Source organism: Barbatula barbatula (assembly GCF_947034865.1).
Source record: "Barbatula barbatula genome assembly, chromosome: 7".
NCBI classification, from domain to species: domain Eukaryota; kingdom Metazoa; phylum Chordata; class Actinopteri; order Cypriniformes; family Nemacheilidae; genus Barbatula; species Barbatula barbatula.
Genome location: NC_136770.1, coordinates 7,002,227 through 7,020,298, shown reverse-complemented (window position 1 = coordinate 7,020,298; position 18,072 = coordinate 7,002,227). Strand labels below are relative to the sequence as shown.

Sequence of the window (18,072 nt, the reverse complement as noted above, 5' to 3'; positions counted from 1 at the left end):
AACCTGAAATGATGTTTGTGTAAGAGTAGGTGGAGCCCCACGCCACACCCGCCTATTGCACTCACCTGTCATTATCCTAAACCAGTGGAAGTTTAAAGATGTTTAAGTTCATGCTGGCAGGCTATTTTAAATCACCAAAACAAACTTAAAAACATGTTGTTTTGACCATATTTTGTTCATAGTGAGAAATGTGATCCTTCAATCTTAAATTCACACTATTATTTCCAAAAGCTTTTTATTAAAAAGAGAAAAAATAAGTATTTGTTGTTGTATCATTTCATATATGCAAATCACTGAATATATACGCTGTAAAATAGTATTTAGTATTGGTCATTAATGGAACTAAGTGAAGGCAGGTGCTGTGTCATAATGATAAAGAAGTGTATTTGAGGTATGGGATCTTTGAAAAGTATGTTTGAAACACTTCCAGTCTCTACATCCACACGAAGCCAGAGCTTTCCCTATCTGATCTTTTTTTTTCCTTTTCACGTCGTCGTCTCAAGAAATATCTGCTAGACATGAAACCGCTAAACAGGCTCAAAACAAAGTAGTATACACATGGCGCTGTAATTCTGCCACAGAGATGTACTGAAAACGGAGCATGCGCATAAACTTTACACCCTGGGGTGATAACATCACTGTTTCAAAATATATACGGATAGGCAGTACACACGAAAACGCAAGGGTGGCGTTTTCAGATTTATCCACTCTGGCACCCGGTTTAAAAAAAATGCTGTTTCAGGCTCCCAAAACGGCAGATCCATGGAGACGAAACGGCGATACGATACAAAATGTTTACATATTCAATCTTGTGGATGGCCTCTAGATTTCTGTGGAAGGAATTTTGCAAAGTTGTTGTTAGTTGTTACATCACAGGACCCGAATCATAGCTGTAACTTTTACACGTTACCGTTGCAACAATAATTACGATTGACACACTTATTTACTTGGTACTTATTTAAACAATCATGTTTATGCAAATTGTGATGGGTTGTTTGTGTTTCTAGATCACACCTATGATGTGGTGACGATCGGCACCCCTGCAGCTCACTGCCAAGGCTTCAAAAGTGGCGGTCTGCGGAAACTCCTGCAAAAATTTGAGGAAGCGAAAAAACTGTAAGTTCAGACCTAGTTTTAAAGATACAGGCTAAAGTGCGAGTGCATTTTTTGCATGTAAATGAGAAGCTAGAACGTGTGACTGTGGTAAAGACCTCCGGCAGAGGTGGCTGTTAGATGAACATCCTTCTAGTATTTGTATCAGCCATCTGGTGTTTTAGCTTTTAGTTGGTCTGTGTCCTTTGTATGTTTTAATTTGTGTTTTGAAAGTATCTCCATGAGAGATCATGAGAGAATTAACACACACCCAAAGCTGCATCAGTCTATTATGGCACCGTTGGAGTTATAATAGCGATTTTCTTTTTGCATGTTGACCATTTAGAATCTATATCTGTTTTCAAAACCAGTTGCTCTTATTTAATCTTAGTCTTTCATTCTGGGCTGCTTTTGGGTGCTGCTTTGGTTCTGTTATCAGTTGAAATTCTCATAGGATAAGTTGAGTTTAAGCTTGGTTGCTTTTTCTTACATTTGAATTGCTTGTTTTGCTTTTATTGCGTGTTCAGCATTAATGAGGAGGAATGGTGAGTTTGTTTGGACTTTTTTTCGTTTGTTTGTTTTGGTGGTTTGCACGAAATGTTCATATCATGTAATGTTCATTGATCCATGATTTCATCATCCCTTCACTGTTCCTTCTACAAGAGTGATAAGTGTATGATTATGTATGTCTATCTTAAGCAGCAACACATTTATATCTGTGGTTCCTGTTTGATGTTTCTGTGTCGTATGAAATCTCTGCCCAGTTGTTATTGTAAAAGATTAAACTCCTGCATGCACGAGTGACCAAAAGCGATCTCCAGATACTGTATTAAAGTATTAGGTATGTTGTATATACATGGAGAAAGCTAAAGTTGATTAAGGTATTTGTTTGACCAATTATTTGTTATTAATATTTGGTTGACCATGTCTTATACAAACGGTTTCACTGTCAAAAATCCCAAGATCTTATAACTGGAATGTGAGAAGTCTGATGCTAAATTTCACAAAAGTCATTGTAAAATAATATATTGATGGAAAAAACTGAATGCTAAAAAATGCACAACTTATAATTGCCTTAATGGAAAATATGGACCATAATGAATGGTACAAAATGGCCTTTATTTCCTTATTTATTTTCTATTTAGTTTAATGAACACTTTACATTTATCCATGTGGCGGACATTTTATCCAAAGCGACTTACAAGTAGTTTTTTACAGTAAACCCCACTTTACTTATGTTAATAAATACAATCTTATTGTTAATGCGTTAGTCAAATTAATTACTAACAGTGAACAATGAGCGTTTATTATTATTTGTTAAAGGGATATTTCAGAGGCACATTAGTTAATGCATACATAATGAACTAACATGTTCATAAACACAGCTGTGTTGACATTAACATTAAAACTATTTTCAGATGAAAAACTAAATTTCCCCGTGATTTACTCACCCTCAAAGCATCCTGACTGAATATGACTTATTTTTTGAAGAATAATGCAGTTATAAATCCACATATCATTTTTCTTCCAAGCGGTAGAATCGCAGTGAATGGGTGGCAATTTTTTGAAGCTTGTTTTTCTGGCAAATGACGCAGGTAAGTTCGGTGACGAACGCGGCATTTTTTGTTTTGTTCCAATAGGATACTGTCGTCTCTGTGCGTGAGCTTTCATCACTGTCATTTGCCGGAAAAACAAGTCTCAGGTTCACCTGCAGCCCAGGGATAACGGAAGTTAGACATTAACATTACTAGCGCTCTCAATATGGATATTTCTCTTAAACAAATGCATTGATTTGCTTCAGAAGAACTTTAAGACCATGGAGCCATATTGAGCCGTTCTTTGATGGATGGATGAACTTTTTGGAGCTTCCAAAAATAGCCCCACATTCACTCCCATTCTACAATTTGTAGAAAAAATTATACGTGGTTTTATTACTCTGTTCTTCAAGAAGAAAGTCATATTCATTCAGGATGCCTTGAAGGTGTGTAAAACATGGGGAAATTAAGTTTTTCCTCTAAAATATCGGTTTTATGTTAATGTCAACACAGCTGTTCATGTTATTTCATTGTGCATTAACTAATGTTAGCAGCTAAAATTAACATGAACTAAGATTAGGAAATCCTGTAAAAGTATTATTCATTGTTAATACATTTTTGCTTATGGATTAAAGTTAACAAATACAACCTTATTGTAAAGTTTATATTTTATTCTTTTGATTATTAACTAATATCTGAACTGGGTGTACAGTACACTACAAATTTTGAGGGATTTATTAATCCCACATGGTTTGAGAAATGTGTTGTGTTGTCTGTTCTGCCCATAGTAGAGTCCATGACGTCACCCGTAGGTTTGTGAAGAGCAATTTTAAAAACTTAAAGTGGGCAGAGCCGGTCGGCGCCATCTTGGCATCGTGTCACTCCTGGATTGTTGGAAATGGGCAAAAAGGCTGGACCTGGGTGGGCCTGAGGTGCCTGGTTGGTGTAACCACATGTCACTCAAGTGACCACGCCCTTAATCATGTCGAATTTTAAGGCTTAAAATAATTTTAACCGATGATTTATTAAAGAAAATCTCCCACTCACAGTTGTTAAACATGTTTTTTTTCTACTATAAAGTTGGGCATTTTAACATGGGGCTCAATAAAATTCTGCTCCGTTTTGGAGCCAGTCTCTAGCGGCCAGTCAACAAATGACAGTTTAAGTCACTTCAGTGTTGGTTTCACGAGAGAGACCGGAAGGTTGCTGCTTGGTTCAGCCATGATAGACAAACTATGTAGTGTTGATCCGCTGTCTATCATTTGAGAGCTGATGGGGCCATTCTCCAGGAGCACCTCTATTCCACTGGAACTTTATAAATAGGAACATCGAGGACCCAAAGTGTTGGGTGCTAAAACTGTGGCTATATGTATATAAATGTCTAAAGGAATTGTACTGTCTTTGTGTGTGTATTCTTCTATTGTGGTGTGTTAATGTAATCAAGTTCTCCCTGGCTCTGCAGCAGTGCTCTGTCCAGTTCCCAATCCATCGTCTACATCCCTCAGGACATTATCCGTGCCAAAGAGATCATCTCGCACATCAACACGCTCAAGACTCAGGTCAGCTACTACGCAGAACGGCTGTCGCGTGCCGCTAAGGACCGTTCCGCTAATGGCATGGAGAGAACTCTCACCATCCTGGCAGATAAGGTGGGTGACAGAGTATGAATGTACTGTACAGACAAGACCACCTTTTATACTTTATTATTATTGAATGAAATGTTTCTCTTGACCTTACAGACCTTTTGGTTTAAATCTGTATGCTTAAGTAGTCCACTATGAATTGCCTTGTGGTTATATTTTTTTCTCACTCTCAGACACGGCAGTTGGTGACTGTGTGTGACTGTAAGCTGCTGGCGTCTGCAGTGCAGGCCCTGAACGCAGGCAGACCGGAGTACATCGCCTCAAAAAACTCCCCCTCTGCTGACATGGAGCAGGTGGTGCTGAGGAACGATCAGGACACACTGTTGGCCAAGTGGAGCGGCAGCAACAGTCGCTCGTCCCTCCATGTCGATTGGCATGAGGAAGAATGGGTAAGTCAGCTGTCTTATAAAACCAATAATCTCCAACGGCATATAACTATAATTTATTATACTCTAAGATTGGAATGGGTCAACTTAACCAGGAGGACATTCAGCATGCCTTCTCCAGGTAATTAGTTTTTGCTTGTTTGTTACAGGAAAAAGTGTGGGTGAATGTTGACAAAAGTCTGGAGTGTATAATCCAGCGAGTGGACAAACTGCTGCAGAGGGAACGACTGCAAAGCAGCAGCAGCGAGGACATGTTCCAGGCTGACCAGAAGGGTGGCGCATCTAAGAAAGGTAACAGGCGACAAAAAGCCTTCTGGATCAATCCTGTCTGCATGGAGGAGTCTTCCTCGGTCCCTGAACCAGAGCGGCAGTCACCCTCACCGCCACCATCCTCATCACCACCACGCTCATCCTCACCACCTGTTTTGAACCCTGCATGTCCTGCCAATGCAGAAACGTATGCATGTAGGTGCCTATCTGTCTCTTTCTCTAGTTCTCTAGTCTTGAGGTTTTCACTTCAGTAGGCATGGATTCACTTCAGTTAGCTGTCTTGTCAGATATGAATGTTATGTGTTTCTGTCTTTGGCATCAATTTATGTCCATTTTGTCTGTATGTCTATAACAGTTCACACACACATGCCTGTTCTAATTTGTTCTTTTTTCGTTGTGTCTTTCACACATGCACATACACACACCATCACCTGTTTGTCTCCAAGCAGATTGCATGTGGCTATAGCAACCAGAATTTATAGCGCGTTTATGACTTTTGTGGCTTGAAATTCTCCTGCCACTTCTCATCACATCTATTCATTTGTTGTACCTAGGCAGCTATTGTATGTCATATTCTGTGAGTCTAATATGTTTATGTTTGTTTATCTGCTTAAATATGTCTGTGCCAGAGCAGCAGAACTATATTTATCTATAAAAGATCTAAGTGATTTTAATGCCATCCTTTATGATAATGAGTGTATGTTGACTCTATTTGGGTCTCTTGTTGGCTCTAGAACATTCTGTTGTTTGACCCAGCATATTTGCCTACTGTGAGCATGTGACCGGGTGCTCTCGTTTTATTGGGTAGCTGGTTAGCATGCTCACAGGCTGTCTGGTGCTGACTGTCTGTGCCAGTTCCTCGCTTGGAAATACCAGCCAGAGCCATTGAGAGAGAGAGAGAGAGAGAGAGAGAGAGTCGCGTCAACTGAAGTTCAAAATTTCCGCGTGTCACTTGATTCATGGCCTTCAGATAGTTCCATGGAGTCATGTTTTCTCTTTAAATGCTTTCTTTCTTTCTTTCATTTTTGTATTAATTTAATAACTTGCATCTTTAAAAGGTTTAAAAGTTTTGTCACAATCTGTCTGTCTAGGAGCAGCTCCATGCGTTACTAGGAGCTTCCGGGAACTATTGAGCAGTAGCAAACCTTGAAGTTTGAGCCTTGGCCCTCTGCCTCATGCATTATGATCGGCGTGGCGCGTGTATGTGCTCTTCAGCGGAATAATGGACCACATGACAGACACTACCTCCCAGTCTGATCATAAAATCAACACGGACTAACGTACACAATGCCAGTTTAAAATGCGACACCTCATGAGAGCGCTATCAGCACAGAAAACCGGTGCTACACTAGCAGACAGTAAACCGAGATTCACCAGGGAATAATAATAAACAATGATTATAATAAATCTTAATATTAAACTGGTAACGTTACAGTGAACTAAACATATGAAACTGACCGTAGTAAATGTACCGTTTATCTGATCAAATGTCACTATAAAGCTGATATGTAAAATTTATGACTGACCACAATGAAAATCACTCGTCTCAAATAAAGCTAACGTTAAGCAACATAAACAAATGTGCACATTAGCAACCAGAATGAATTGAGGCACGGCGGCCTTATAAACCATAAATAACTTTAATAATTAAAAACAATTTGATGATCAAAAAACTTGATAACAAAGTCGTCTTCCTGTTGTTTGGAATGACGTCTTGTGCAGTTTTTGGGCAGTTGGTGAACCAACTTCCTGTGGAGCAATCCCCCAGATGGCGAAAAGTTAGCAAACAACATAGCGTGCCCATTTAGAAAAATGATACGATTGGTCAGTTGAACTGCTACTGCTCCGTGATCTTGAATTATTCACCTGAGATTTCCAAGTCTCACGAGAGTAGAGACTGCATCGATCCAGAAAGTCAAATATACATATCTAATAGGAAAAATCGGCCGACTTTTATTGAAAATTTTATTTTAAAGTTTTTAAATATGATTTTTTTCTGTAACCCTGAGGGATCGCTACTGCTATTGAGAGCCTCAATGAACCGCCATTGCTGTGAAAAAACTGTTCCACTGGAGTCAACAGAGTTGACGCAACTCTCTCTCTCAATGGTTTGATACCAGCATGCTGCAATGTACAGTTGTCTATAGCATTTTAAAAGTGTCCTATTTTGATATTACACACTATTTAATACAAGGAAAACATTCCACTTTGCACTTTAGTAGAAAAATAGTTAAAATCTGCTTGTCTTTATTAGTGTGTTGTATGTTTCATTGAATTAAATCAAGATGGCCTAACGTCCATGTGAGTTCTGTCTGCTGTGCTTGACGCACTTTAACTGTTGCATGTCGCACCTCCGTCCCTCTAGATAGCAGCAGCAGTAGTGGAGAGGAGAGTTACCCAGGTAAGACCTCCCCCTCCCATAAGCTTATGCGCGGATGCAAAATAAGTATTTTTATGTTACCTGTTGTCTTTCGTCTTGTTATTGGTGTTACTTTATGTAAATCTTCTATCATTAATAGTGTGTTTTAATTTTTGTGTTTCTCCCATATCAATGAAACTCTGTGTGTTTTACTGAACTTCGTGTTAATCACAAAGTATATTAATGTATGAAACCGTAAAGCTAGGCTAGGGTATGAGACCGTGTTTTAGCGGCTAGCAATAAAAAGCTATATTTGACAGCATTAAAGGGGAAATATCCCGTCCCCCCCTTTTGGGTTTTCTCCATAGCAAGTTACCTCATCTCTCATTCACCCGTGAGATATCATTTACAGTGCGAAACATGTAACAATAATAATGAACGGAAACAATTTATTTCTTATTTTGAATTTGTTAGAACTTTCACATCCTGTCATTGCATTTATACGTTGTATACATGGCAGATTGTGTGTGTCACAGGTGAATGGAGTGAGGCTCTGTATCCCCTGTTGACTACTTTAACGGAGTGTGTGGCCATGATGAGTGACAAGGCCAAGAGGTCCATGGTTTTCCTGCTTATGCAAGACAGCGCCCCCACCATCGCAATGGACCTCAGTCTGCAATATCGGCGAGACGTGGTCTTCTGCCAGACAGTACGTTTTTTTTCTCAGTTACACACATGGCAAAAAAACTCCATGTATTTATTTCATTTGAAAGTAGGTTTTTAAAGCTACAGTCTGTACATTTTTAGGTTGAAAGTAACCGATAACCTCAATAGAAATCATTTAAATGCCAATCATTTTACTAAAGGCATTTCTTTCACTGGCATTTAATTCACAGGAGTCATTTTAAATTTTAATTTTGGATAAATTATCATACGTTTTAGGAGCTATACATGTATATGAAGTAACAGATTAAAAAAAGCAAACTGAACTATCAGTTAAAGAAAGCTGGTCATATACACTGCCAGTCGAAAGTTTGGAAACACTTAATGTTCATTTACGTTTTTTCACATTTTGGAATAGTAGATAACTCATCAAAACCATGGAATAACAAAATTGTAACGCTGGGAAATATGTTTTAATAAATAAATAAATAAACTCTGCTTAAATACAGTTTTCCTGTAGCTCAGTGTTTAGAGCATGGCCAAAGTCATGGGTTCGATTCCAGAGATTGCACATACTCAAATAAAAATGTATAGTATCATGTAATGTACTGTAAGTCGCTTTGGATAAAACCATGTGCCAAATGCATAGATGTAATATTTTAGCGTCTTCAAAGTTGTCACCCTTGGACTAGAATTTGCGAAATCGTTCTCTTGGCAATTTAGCATCCAGCTTCTTGATGTCTCCACCTGGGAAGCTTTTAAGTATTGAAAGAATTTCCATCTATTCTGGACTTTTATTGGCTGCTTTTTAATTATTTGGTCTTGGTGTTCCATTATTTTTTTTTAAATACAATTAGTTTTTTAATGAAAGAAATGTATATCTGTGAACAATTATGTTATTACATACAGAGGTAATTTCAAACTTTGAAATATACACCGTCAGATTAAAAGACTTTTAACAAAATGTCCCTTATGATCTTAAGTGTGAGAGTCAATTATGAGAGACTCTTTATGTTTGGGTGACTCGGTTTACTGCAGAATTCAAAATTTGTCTTATTTTCTTGCCCCAATGTTTGTATATTTGTTTTCATGGAACACAAAAGTAGGTCATTCTAGTTTAATTCTATACTAAAATGATTGAAAAACGATATTATTGAAAGTACAATTTTAATTTGATTTAGCATGAAGAAAAAACTATGTAAGCCTTTGACTTATGCAAGGGATCTTATGCACTGTAAGTCACACGATAGAACAACATTTAATTATTCAAATTTTTCCATAAAAGCATGCAATTTTTATCCAAAGATTCTAAAAATGATTGCGTTATGTCATTGTTTTTGCACAGATGTAGGCTAGATACAAGATTTGGAAAGAGCCACACAATCCGTAAAAATGCTAAGTATAAATAATAAATCGATAGCAAATGTTCTGTGGAGATTTTCCAAAAATATATATTTTTGTTTGTGTTCCATGAAAATATAAGTTTTAAACAACATTAAGGCAACTGCAATATTTTCTCCTTTAAACCCGTTTTCACAGCCGTGTCTTTCTGTTCTGTTTTTCTGTCTTCCCCACTCTCTTAAGCTCACAGCACTGATTTGTGGCTTTATCATCAAGCTGAGAAACTGTCTCCGTGACGACGGCTTCCTAAGACAACTGTACACCATTGGTCTGCTCGCTCAGTTTGAGTGTCTATTAAGTACTTACGGTAAACACACACTTGCTCAACTGAGTTCACATCCCAGAAAAAACATTAGTTAACATAGAAGTGTGTTGCGTTGTATTCTGTTTTCAATCACGTTGCATATGTTTGCCCTCTCTTTTGCGTGCCACAGGAGAGGAGTTGGCTATGTTAGAGGACATGAGCGTAGGAATAATGGACCTTCGGAACGTGACATTCAAGGTGACGCAGGCCGTCTCTACCTCTTCTCCTGATATGCTTCCGGTAATCACTGGAAATCGGGACGGGTTCAACGTTCGGATCCCTCTCCCAGGGAGCATGTTTGATGCGTTGCCGAGAGAGATTCAGAATGGCATGCTGCTGCGGGTACAGCCGGTGCTGTTCAACGTGGGCATCAACGAGCAGCAAACACTTGCAGAGAAGTGAGTCCTGATTATATAAAACAGTCCTGAGAGTGGTTGCATAACATTAGCCAATAGTGTTTAATTGTAATGTAGCTTTACTTTAGGTCGGTGGTAAGAGCGTGGCACTAGCACTGCCAAGGTTGTGGGTTTGATCCCAGGGATTGCACATACTTAGAAACAAAATGTAAAGTACAATGCAATGTGAGTCGCTTTGGATAAATAAATGTAAATGTTTGTTTCAGATATTATAAGTTGATTATTTTGTTTGGCATACTGTCACATATTTTGCGTGCTTTGTGTTTCCTTAAGATATTATAAGTTGATTATTTTGTTTGGCATACTGTCACATATTTTGCGTGCTTTGTGTTTCCTTAAGATATTATAAGTTGATTATTTTGTTTGGCATACTGTCACATATTTTGCGTGCTTTGTGTTTCCTTAAGTCGTCTTTGGATTGTTGATTTAAATTGTTGGCCCGTAATCCAGAAGTACAACCTGCTTTGTTGTGCACATATCTATGTGAGTTTTTCTGTGTTGAAGGTTTGGAGACACGTCACTTCAGGAGGTTATCAATGTGGAGAATCTGGCACGACTGAATTCCTACTACCAGCAGTTCAAGGAGGTTCTACCTGATGACTGTAAATCAAAAATCTATCTTTCTCCTCTCTGAAAACTGAGATTGTTGCATGGGACTCTGGTTCACTTTCATTTGTCTTTCCCCTAAGGTCTTCCTCACTCTCGTAGTCAAACGTGCCTCCCAGAACTGCTGCGGTTCCTCGGTCAGAATGTTCATGCCAGGAAAAATAAAAATGTAGATATCTTGTGGCAGGCTGCTGAGGTAACTTATCAATTCATTTCAAAATGTTCATTTAAGACCTTAAAATGTATGCATTTCACGACAATAGATACAGAATATCAAACCAAAGGCCATCTGCTGACTAGTAATGGCAGACCTTGAAATAAGTTATGTTTGTCTCAGGTCTTTTTTTAATTTCCATCTCATTTATTTATCATGGCCTGTGCATTTAAATAAGCTGTAAGTCCATTATGTAAATATATTATGTAACAGCTACTGTAAATAATAATTATCAGTGCTTTTACCGTAGTGCCATTTTTGTTGCACTTAACTGTAGAATTGCCAGGTCTGCGGTTTTCATGCAGAGGTGGGCTATTTGGGTTAGAGGCTGTTGCCAATGGTTGGTTTTGCATTTCGCTGGTTTAAGATGCAGAGGTTTTGTTCAGTCATTCATTGTGGGTAGATTTTGAAATAACATTCTTAAAGTTATTTATGAAAACAGTGTGATTTCCAAGAAAACATAATTGTATATAATGCATAACAGTGACTATAAATTGACATTTTATGTATGAGGGTGACATATATTGAGTCCCGGTATTTGTTCTGGGGTCATTGTGTTAATTGGGTGAGATCTGGCAACCCATTTATCACTTAATTAAGAGCTGAACGTGACTGATTGTAGCAACTTGCAGTATACACCGACTGTATCTGTACTTTGCTCGACTCAGATTTGCCGGAGACTGAACGGAGTTCGCTTCACCAGCTGTAAAAGTGCGAAGGACCGAACTGCAATGTCTGTGACACTGGAGCAGTGCCTCATCCTGCAGCACGAGCACGGAATGGCCCCGCAGGTCTTCACGCAGGCCCTCGACTGCATGCGCAGGTAAGACAAGTGAAGCGGCTGCCTAGACTGCAATTTATAAGCTCTGCATGCTTTGAGAGAGAGAGAGAGAGAGAGAGAGAGAGAGAGAGAGAGAGAGAGAGAGAGAGAGAGTCACGTCAACTCCGTAGACTCCAATGGAACGTTTATTTCACAGCAATGGCTTGTTATGGAGCCTCTCAATAGTTCCTAGAAGTAGCTTGCAACGCAGGGAGCTGCGGCTAAACAGACTGAGTGAGGTGAACTTTTAACCCAGTCGTTTTAATGGATAAAGAAATGAAAGAAATAAAGAATGAAAAGAAAAAAACACAACTTTCTGGAACTATGTGAAGGCTCCATGAATCACGTGACCTGTGGAAAGTTTGAGCTTCTGTTGTCGGGAATCTCTCTCTTGATGGCTCTGGATCTATCTTTCTCTTTTTCTCTCAAATTAGCATGGCTTCCCCGTAAGGACACGCTCCTATAATTGCTTTTTGGCTTCTTGGTGTTTTGAATGATACATTTTGTAATAAATGCGTACTTATTTTATATCCTACCTTGGATCAAATTGTTGTTTTGAAAATTCGCTTTTGTTTTGCGAAATACACACAAAAGTATTTGTTGCTTTTCACTTTCGCCATCTCATTCTTCCATCTTGCATCCTCCCTCAAACTCTATGAGAGAACTAAACAGTAATAAAATGACTCCTGTAGAGTGTGATGGGACTTTACATCACACCTGAATCTGCTAGCTTTTGTGCTTTTAAAATAAAGATATGTTTGTACCAAGTCTTCTAACTCTTACAATTAAATGCAAAACTTCTGAAGCACAGGACTTTGGCTTTGTTGCTGTTATATATCAAAATAGGCTTGTTGCCCTGTGCATGATTTGCCGCTGTGCTGCTGTACCAGTATGTTCGGTATTATGTCACATTGGCCAATAATGAGTCGAATTAGAATATTTACACACCATAAATATTATTTAGCACCTGTACAAACTATGTTTTGAATTGGATACTGTATTTAATGTAATGAGAGATCACTGTTTTCAGGATGAACAACTTTTCTCAAAAACTGCGTTGTGTTGTTTCTTCAAGCCTATGACATTATGAAAGTATAAAAATACACTATACAGCTTATGAAAGTATAAAAATACACTATACAGCTTATGTAGCAGAAGTCAATGCGAAGTGTTTGGGTGATCCAAAAGAAGGCCAGCTGCCAATTCGTATGTTTATTTTATAAACTTTGCATCATAAAACACTTTATTCACAAGCTGGATCCAGTCGCAGCTGCTTTCAAACTCTGAAATGGAGACACTGTTTATTTTGCTGTCGATTTGGTAGATGTGGCTCTTTTGGCCTGTTGCATGCTGGGAAAACAGCTTGTATTGCATGGCCCAGTGATGGCGGCAGCAGCAAACTACACCCCCTTCTGTCCAACATGGAATACGCATCTCGCTTGCTTTTCTTTAGACGCCCAAGATGCAGAACACAGCTCTTAATTTTCTTTCTTTATTCTCTCTTTCTCTTCTCTGTTTTTTTTGTTGTTGTTCATACTTTTCTGTTTATGTATTTTGCTTTAATGTCTTTATTCTTTAATTGTTTTTAATTATACATTTTTGTCTCAACCTTTTTCATTTCGTCAATTTTTTATCTTCTTATTTTGTCATTCTATTAACCTCATTAATGTTGGATCCACCGCACTGGTCACGTTACCCTACATCCTGTGCATGTCACCCTCATAACCCACGTTATGTCTGTCCCCATTGGACCCTGCTCTGCCCCTGTCCCCATCCCTCCATCCCTGACCCTCTCTGCAGCATTGGGACCAGGGAGGGGGTAATTCAGAAGAACCTGAGTGGCATATTGCCCATACGTGACTTCAGGCTGGACCCCAGTCTGCTGTACTCTCTGCCCCTTCTGGCCCTGAGCCCAAACCTGCTCATCGTCTGGGTGTTCCTCAGCATAGCCTACCTGCTGGCCAAACTCCGCTGCAGCTGAACCAGAGATCCTTATTTCCCACTCTCTCTCCCTCGCTCCAGCTCTCTCAGCACTTCTTCTCTGTTCCTCCACTCAGTCACTTCTCTGTGTTGAGGAGACAATGCTGATTTCTCTTTGGTTGATAGCAGCTCTTCCCGCTAACAGCCAGCCTAAAGGTTTTGGTGTTTCCTCCTGCCTTACCTATATATCTTTCTCTATCCCTCTCTCCTTTGGTAAAGTGATATTAATACAAACCTGATGGATTTTTACATTTGTTTGTGACATTACTTTGAATTGTTTTAGGGGGTGCATTGAAAATAGATATTCATATATATGTATGTATATAAATATATATATATATTTAAGAGATTAATTTATTGATTAAGTATTCTTTTTTTAATATCAAATGGAATCGTGTTAAATACATTATTTCTCATACATGCAGTATATGAGATTGTTTCTGTAAAAATATCCTAGAATTCCTGTGGTTTTAATTATTTTAATTAGTTTCTATTTAAATGCAATGCTAAGGCCCGGCCAAAGCTAATCTAAAGCATTATCGCGCTTTAAAAACGTACCGCACTTTAGGGTGTTATGTGTGCCCATGTCTTCCCACGTTTAGCACGAGATTTGCTCTTTTATTGCACACCAAACGAGACTATTAAATCTGGCCATAAATTATATCAGGGAAATATGCAGTTAAGCTAAAACAATTGCTTTTTTTACTTTTATGTTTACTTGAAAAATGTTTTCAATGCCTGCTGACAGTAGATGATTGGCAGAAAGTTTATTTGATACATTTGTAATAGTTTTGTGTGTTTTTGTTAAAAGCAAAAGCACTTATGAAGAAAAGTTTTAGAGGGTTTTGTGAGGCAAGCTGTGGATTACTACAGACTAGGGATGTGACAATTCACTTATGATATGATTCGTGTTACGATATGATTATTTTAAAATTAGACAAAATTAGAAACAACAACTGTCCTTTTATTATTTATCAAATGCTTCACATTTGTAAAAAATAGATAATTTGTTGAAATTTTTAAACGACTTCCAAATCAAATAAAAATGTATTATACAAAAGTCTCTTTATTATAATAAAATATTAACTTTTCTTGGATTTTAAGAGATATCAGAAAAAAACACAGCGGCCCCTGCTGTTCAAATCATGTATTGCGATTCAATTAATATCAGCTCACAGTGAATCGTTTCATCCCTTCTGCAGAGTATTTTGACTAGAACCATTTCCACACCGACACAAGGGTAGTAAAACTTGCGGTGCAATGCATTGCATAGAATCTTTTTAAACATGTTAAAATAGAACAAGTGAGCATGTGCAGTCAGTAAACCCTTTTATTTTCTCATTTGTGCAAAGGGTAAGGTGTGATGTAAGAGAGGACGCAAACTGCACCTGTTACTTTGCATAACCATGAGTTCATCGTTCTATGACTATATCGTAGATGCATAAATAAGATCCATGTAATACAATTATTTTGTATATGTTCTTAGGACCCCCTTGAAAATGAGATGTTACATCTCAAGGGGCTATCCTTGCAATAAAATTCAAATAATTCATAGACATTTGTTTTAATGTTTGGTAGTTTTACACATACGATGCAGTCTAACTAAAGTTTACAGTCTGTGTAACTTCATTTTTACAAACCCCATTTTTTATTTATTCACTTATTTTTAACACAAATCTTTTTACTTCAGACCTTCATAATGCTTGTAGCTCGTATTAACCTTAATAAGAACATTGCTGAAAAATCTGTTTTATTTGTTTCCAGATTATTGCCTGGGGTAATTGACAGCATGCCTTATTGTTATGCCTATATGTCTATATGTTTAGCCTATATGTTTTAAAAACTTTGTGTTTAAAGAAGGATATTAAATGTTTCTGTGGACTGGTTAGATTTGATGGATAGGCAGATAGCTGTGATAGCTTTGCTCAATCATATTTTAGAATGATAATATACAATATGCAGCGTTGTTTGTTTCCTCTTACAGCATTTCAGATTTTTCATACAGTATATAGTTTTCATATATTAATTTAAATGATATAAATATCATAGCAATGATCACTATAGTTTTATTTCTTTATGTAATTTTACACCTGAACACATGAAAGGGTAATTCAATATCACATATTTAAAGCTTTGAATTACAAGCAGCTTTGATGTGGATTATGTTATATGGAAATTGATACTTTACCATCAAGGAAAATGTCATCATCCAGTCATCCTCATTTCTTTAGAAACTATCAAGACTTTCTTCTGTAAAACCGGAATTTATAAACACTGCTCTTTTCTGGATATAATATAAGGCCAATTGTGACCAAAACAAAGCTGTAATATGGCTTCAGACTAATGTGTGAGTACGTTTTACAAACCATGTAAACAAAATCAATGAATAATGAAAGTACATCATGAAATCTCAATAAGACAGGGACATGTGCAACAGCTGCCATTTATCAATCTATTTGTTTACCATGGTTAGGCATTCATACACAGTCAATGCAGCCTGCACAGATCTTAAAGATTTAACAAGATTTTTCTTTCAATACATAGCATTGACTGCCTGTGTCTTAAAGTCTTAAAGATTGAGGGCTCATTGGCACGTATGGTTATTATCGCACACCCATAATGCACCTGCTTTACACTGCTTACAGTCACACTGCTGTCATTTGTGGCTGTTATAATTTTTGCTTGTCATTGTAAACATGACTTTACGTTTTAGTTTGTTTGTTTTTTGTACTTGTTTACACACCTTAACCCCGCCCCTTTTCCCCGCCAGTGAGGGCTGCCGCCGTGAGAATACTGTGAAGAACATTGGATGTCGCAAGTACGCCTTTAACAGCCTGCAGCTCAAGGCCTTTCCTAAGTATTACAGACCTCCTGGTGGCACTTTTGGAAAAGTGGAGACCTGATCTGATGACATGTCGTAAATGCCGGAAGAACATTATTCATGGTGTAGCTAAGAAGTTACAGTATGATTTAGGACCTCTAATTGAAAAACATAGAAAGTTTCACGTACTGTCGCCTTGTCAAATCGTTTTTTCAGCTAAGCTACAGTTAAAGAGCTCAATGTGCTTGATGCTCTCCTAGTTCACATGTATTTACATTTCAGAGATGTGCTAGAAGTAAACCGTTGACTGATTTACTGGTAGATACAGACCAAATCAAACATTAAATATTTATCAGTATAAAACTAAGACAAATCACTAAACGCCACATACGTATTATTATACCTGGTGATACTGCATTTTATTGAGGCCCTCTGTAGGGGGTTTGATCATTGATGCTGTATTTCATTATCTTGGCCATCTTTAGCATACCGTATGTAGCGCTTTGCCCTTCTGCAGCATTAGAGTACACTTTTCCTCATGGCTTAGAGTGCTGACATGTCCTCCCTGTGTTATCCCTCCTGTTTTATGTTCATATTTGGGTCAACAGTAAAGAATTTAGCAGCGTTTCTTAACATGGCATGACGGATGGGACACTTGTTCTTTTTAAACCTCATACATCTAGTATTGATCTTGCATAGTCCATCCTCTCAATAGCTTCAATTTCAGCTTGTCCTAAAAAAACAAAAAGGTAATTTCTGTCAAGACTGTCCTAAAGAAAAGTATCTGCCAATATATAACCAACAGAGATGATGTACATCACTGTGTTTTGCTGGCAGTAAAGATTATGAGAATGTCATAGCATCACAGAGTTTCCATTCACAGTTATCATGAATGTAAACTGACTGTTTCTAATGGATTGTTGTTTTGTGCTCATTTCAGATATGTTTTTTATTTAATTTAAAGTGTATTGCTTGTGTATATCGAGTTAGCTGGCACTCCCCAGGTCAACTGTGTGGAATGTGAATCACTTTTGCACTCTTTAATTTTTGTTAATTTTTTAATTGTGTGCATTTCACTGTTGTAATTTTCCTTTTTGACATCAACATTGTTTTTATTATTGGATGTTTATATAACTTATTTAAGATAAATATGCTCACAGATATTTAGATTGATTTTGTATTTATTTAGTTTTTATGAATCTGACCTTGTATCTTTTATGATGCCATTAAAGAGAGAATAAGATCGTTGAGACCTGTCGTGTTGTGTTTATGATCTTGAAGAAAATGTGTTTTCTGTCTTTTAGGCAAATAAAGCAAATAATGAAAAATAGTGTTGCATTCATAGTGTATCGATTTTGTATTAAATATATTTTTAAGAAAGATTGACATTTATGAAATCTCTTGTTGCAAGAAATATATTCAAAAAACGTGTAACCTGTGTAAGTTCTGCTAAGGTTATGCCATACATTTCTCAAACAAGTAAAACCAATGGATAGCTGTTAATGTTAAATGTGCATTTACAAATAAGAAGTCATTAACATGAATAATGTTCCTGTAAGGTT

General features: G+C 37.5%; 1 protein-coding gene across 8 annotated transcripts in view; it reads left to right on the top strand.

Moving 5' to 3' along the window:
* The window catches only part of inpp4ab (inositol polyphosphate-4-phosphatase type I Ab), a 37,226-nt gene extending 19,386 nt beyond the window's left edge, over positions 1-17,840 (top strand). For 2 of the 8 annotated variants that reach the window (XM_079460205.1, XM_079460206.1), the window contains exons 12-23: positions 1,008-1,116; positions 4,090-4,276; positions 4,444-4,659; positions 4,806-4,947; positions 7,292-7,327; positions 7,822-7,994; positions 9,533-9,656; positions 9,784-10,051; positions 10,574-10,671; positions 10,759-10,871; positions 11,558-11,712; positions 16,460-17,840. In XM_079460205.1, the coding sequence (XP_079316331.1) occupies positions 1,008-1,116; positions 4,090-4,276; positions 4,444-4,659; positions 4,806-4,947; positions 7,292-7,327; positions 7,822-7,994; positions 9,533-9,656; positions 9,784-10,051; positions 10,574-10,671; positions 10,759-10,871; positions 11,558-11,712; positions 16,460-16,592 (1,754 nt within the window). In that variant the 3' untranslated portion in view covers positions 16,593-17,840. Of the gene's footprint in view, positions 1-1,007; positions 1,117-4,089; positions 4,277-4,443; positions 4,660-4,805; positions 5,122-7,291; positions 7,328-7,821; positions 7,995-9,532; positions 9,657-9,783; positions 10,052-10,573; positions 10,672-10,758; positions 10,872-11,557; positions 11,713-13,509; positions 13,816-16,459 lie in introns of those variants that run through there. The other 6 variants (XM_079460203.1, XM_079460202.1, XM_079460209.1 and 3 more) reach the window with 6 other exon arrangements.
* Positions 17,841-18,072: the final 232 nt, after the last annotated feature.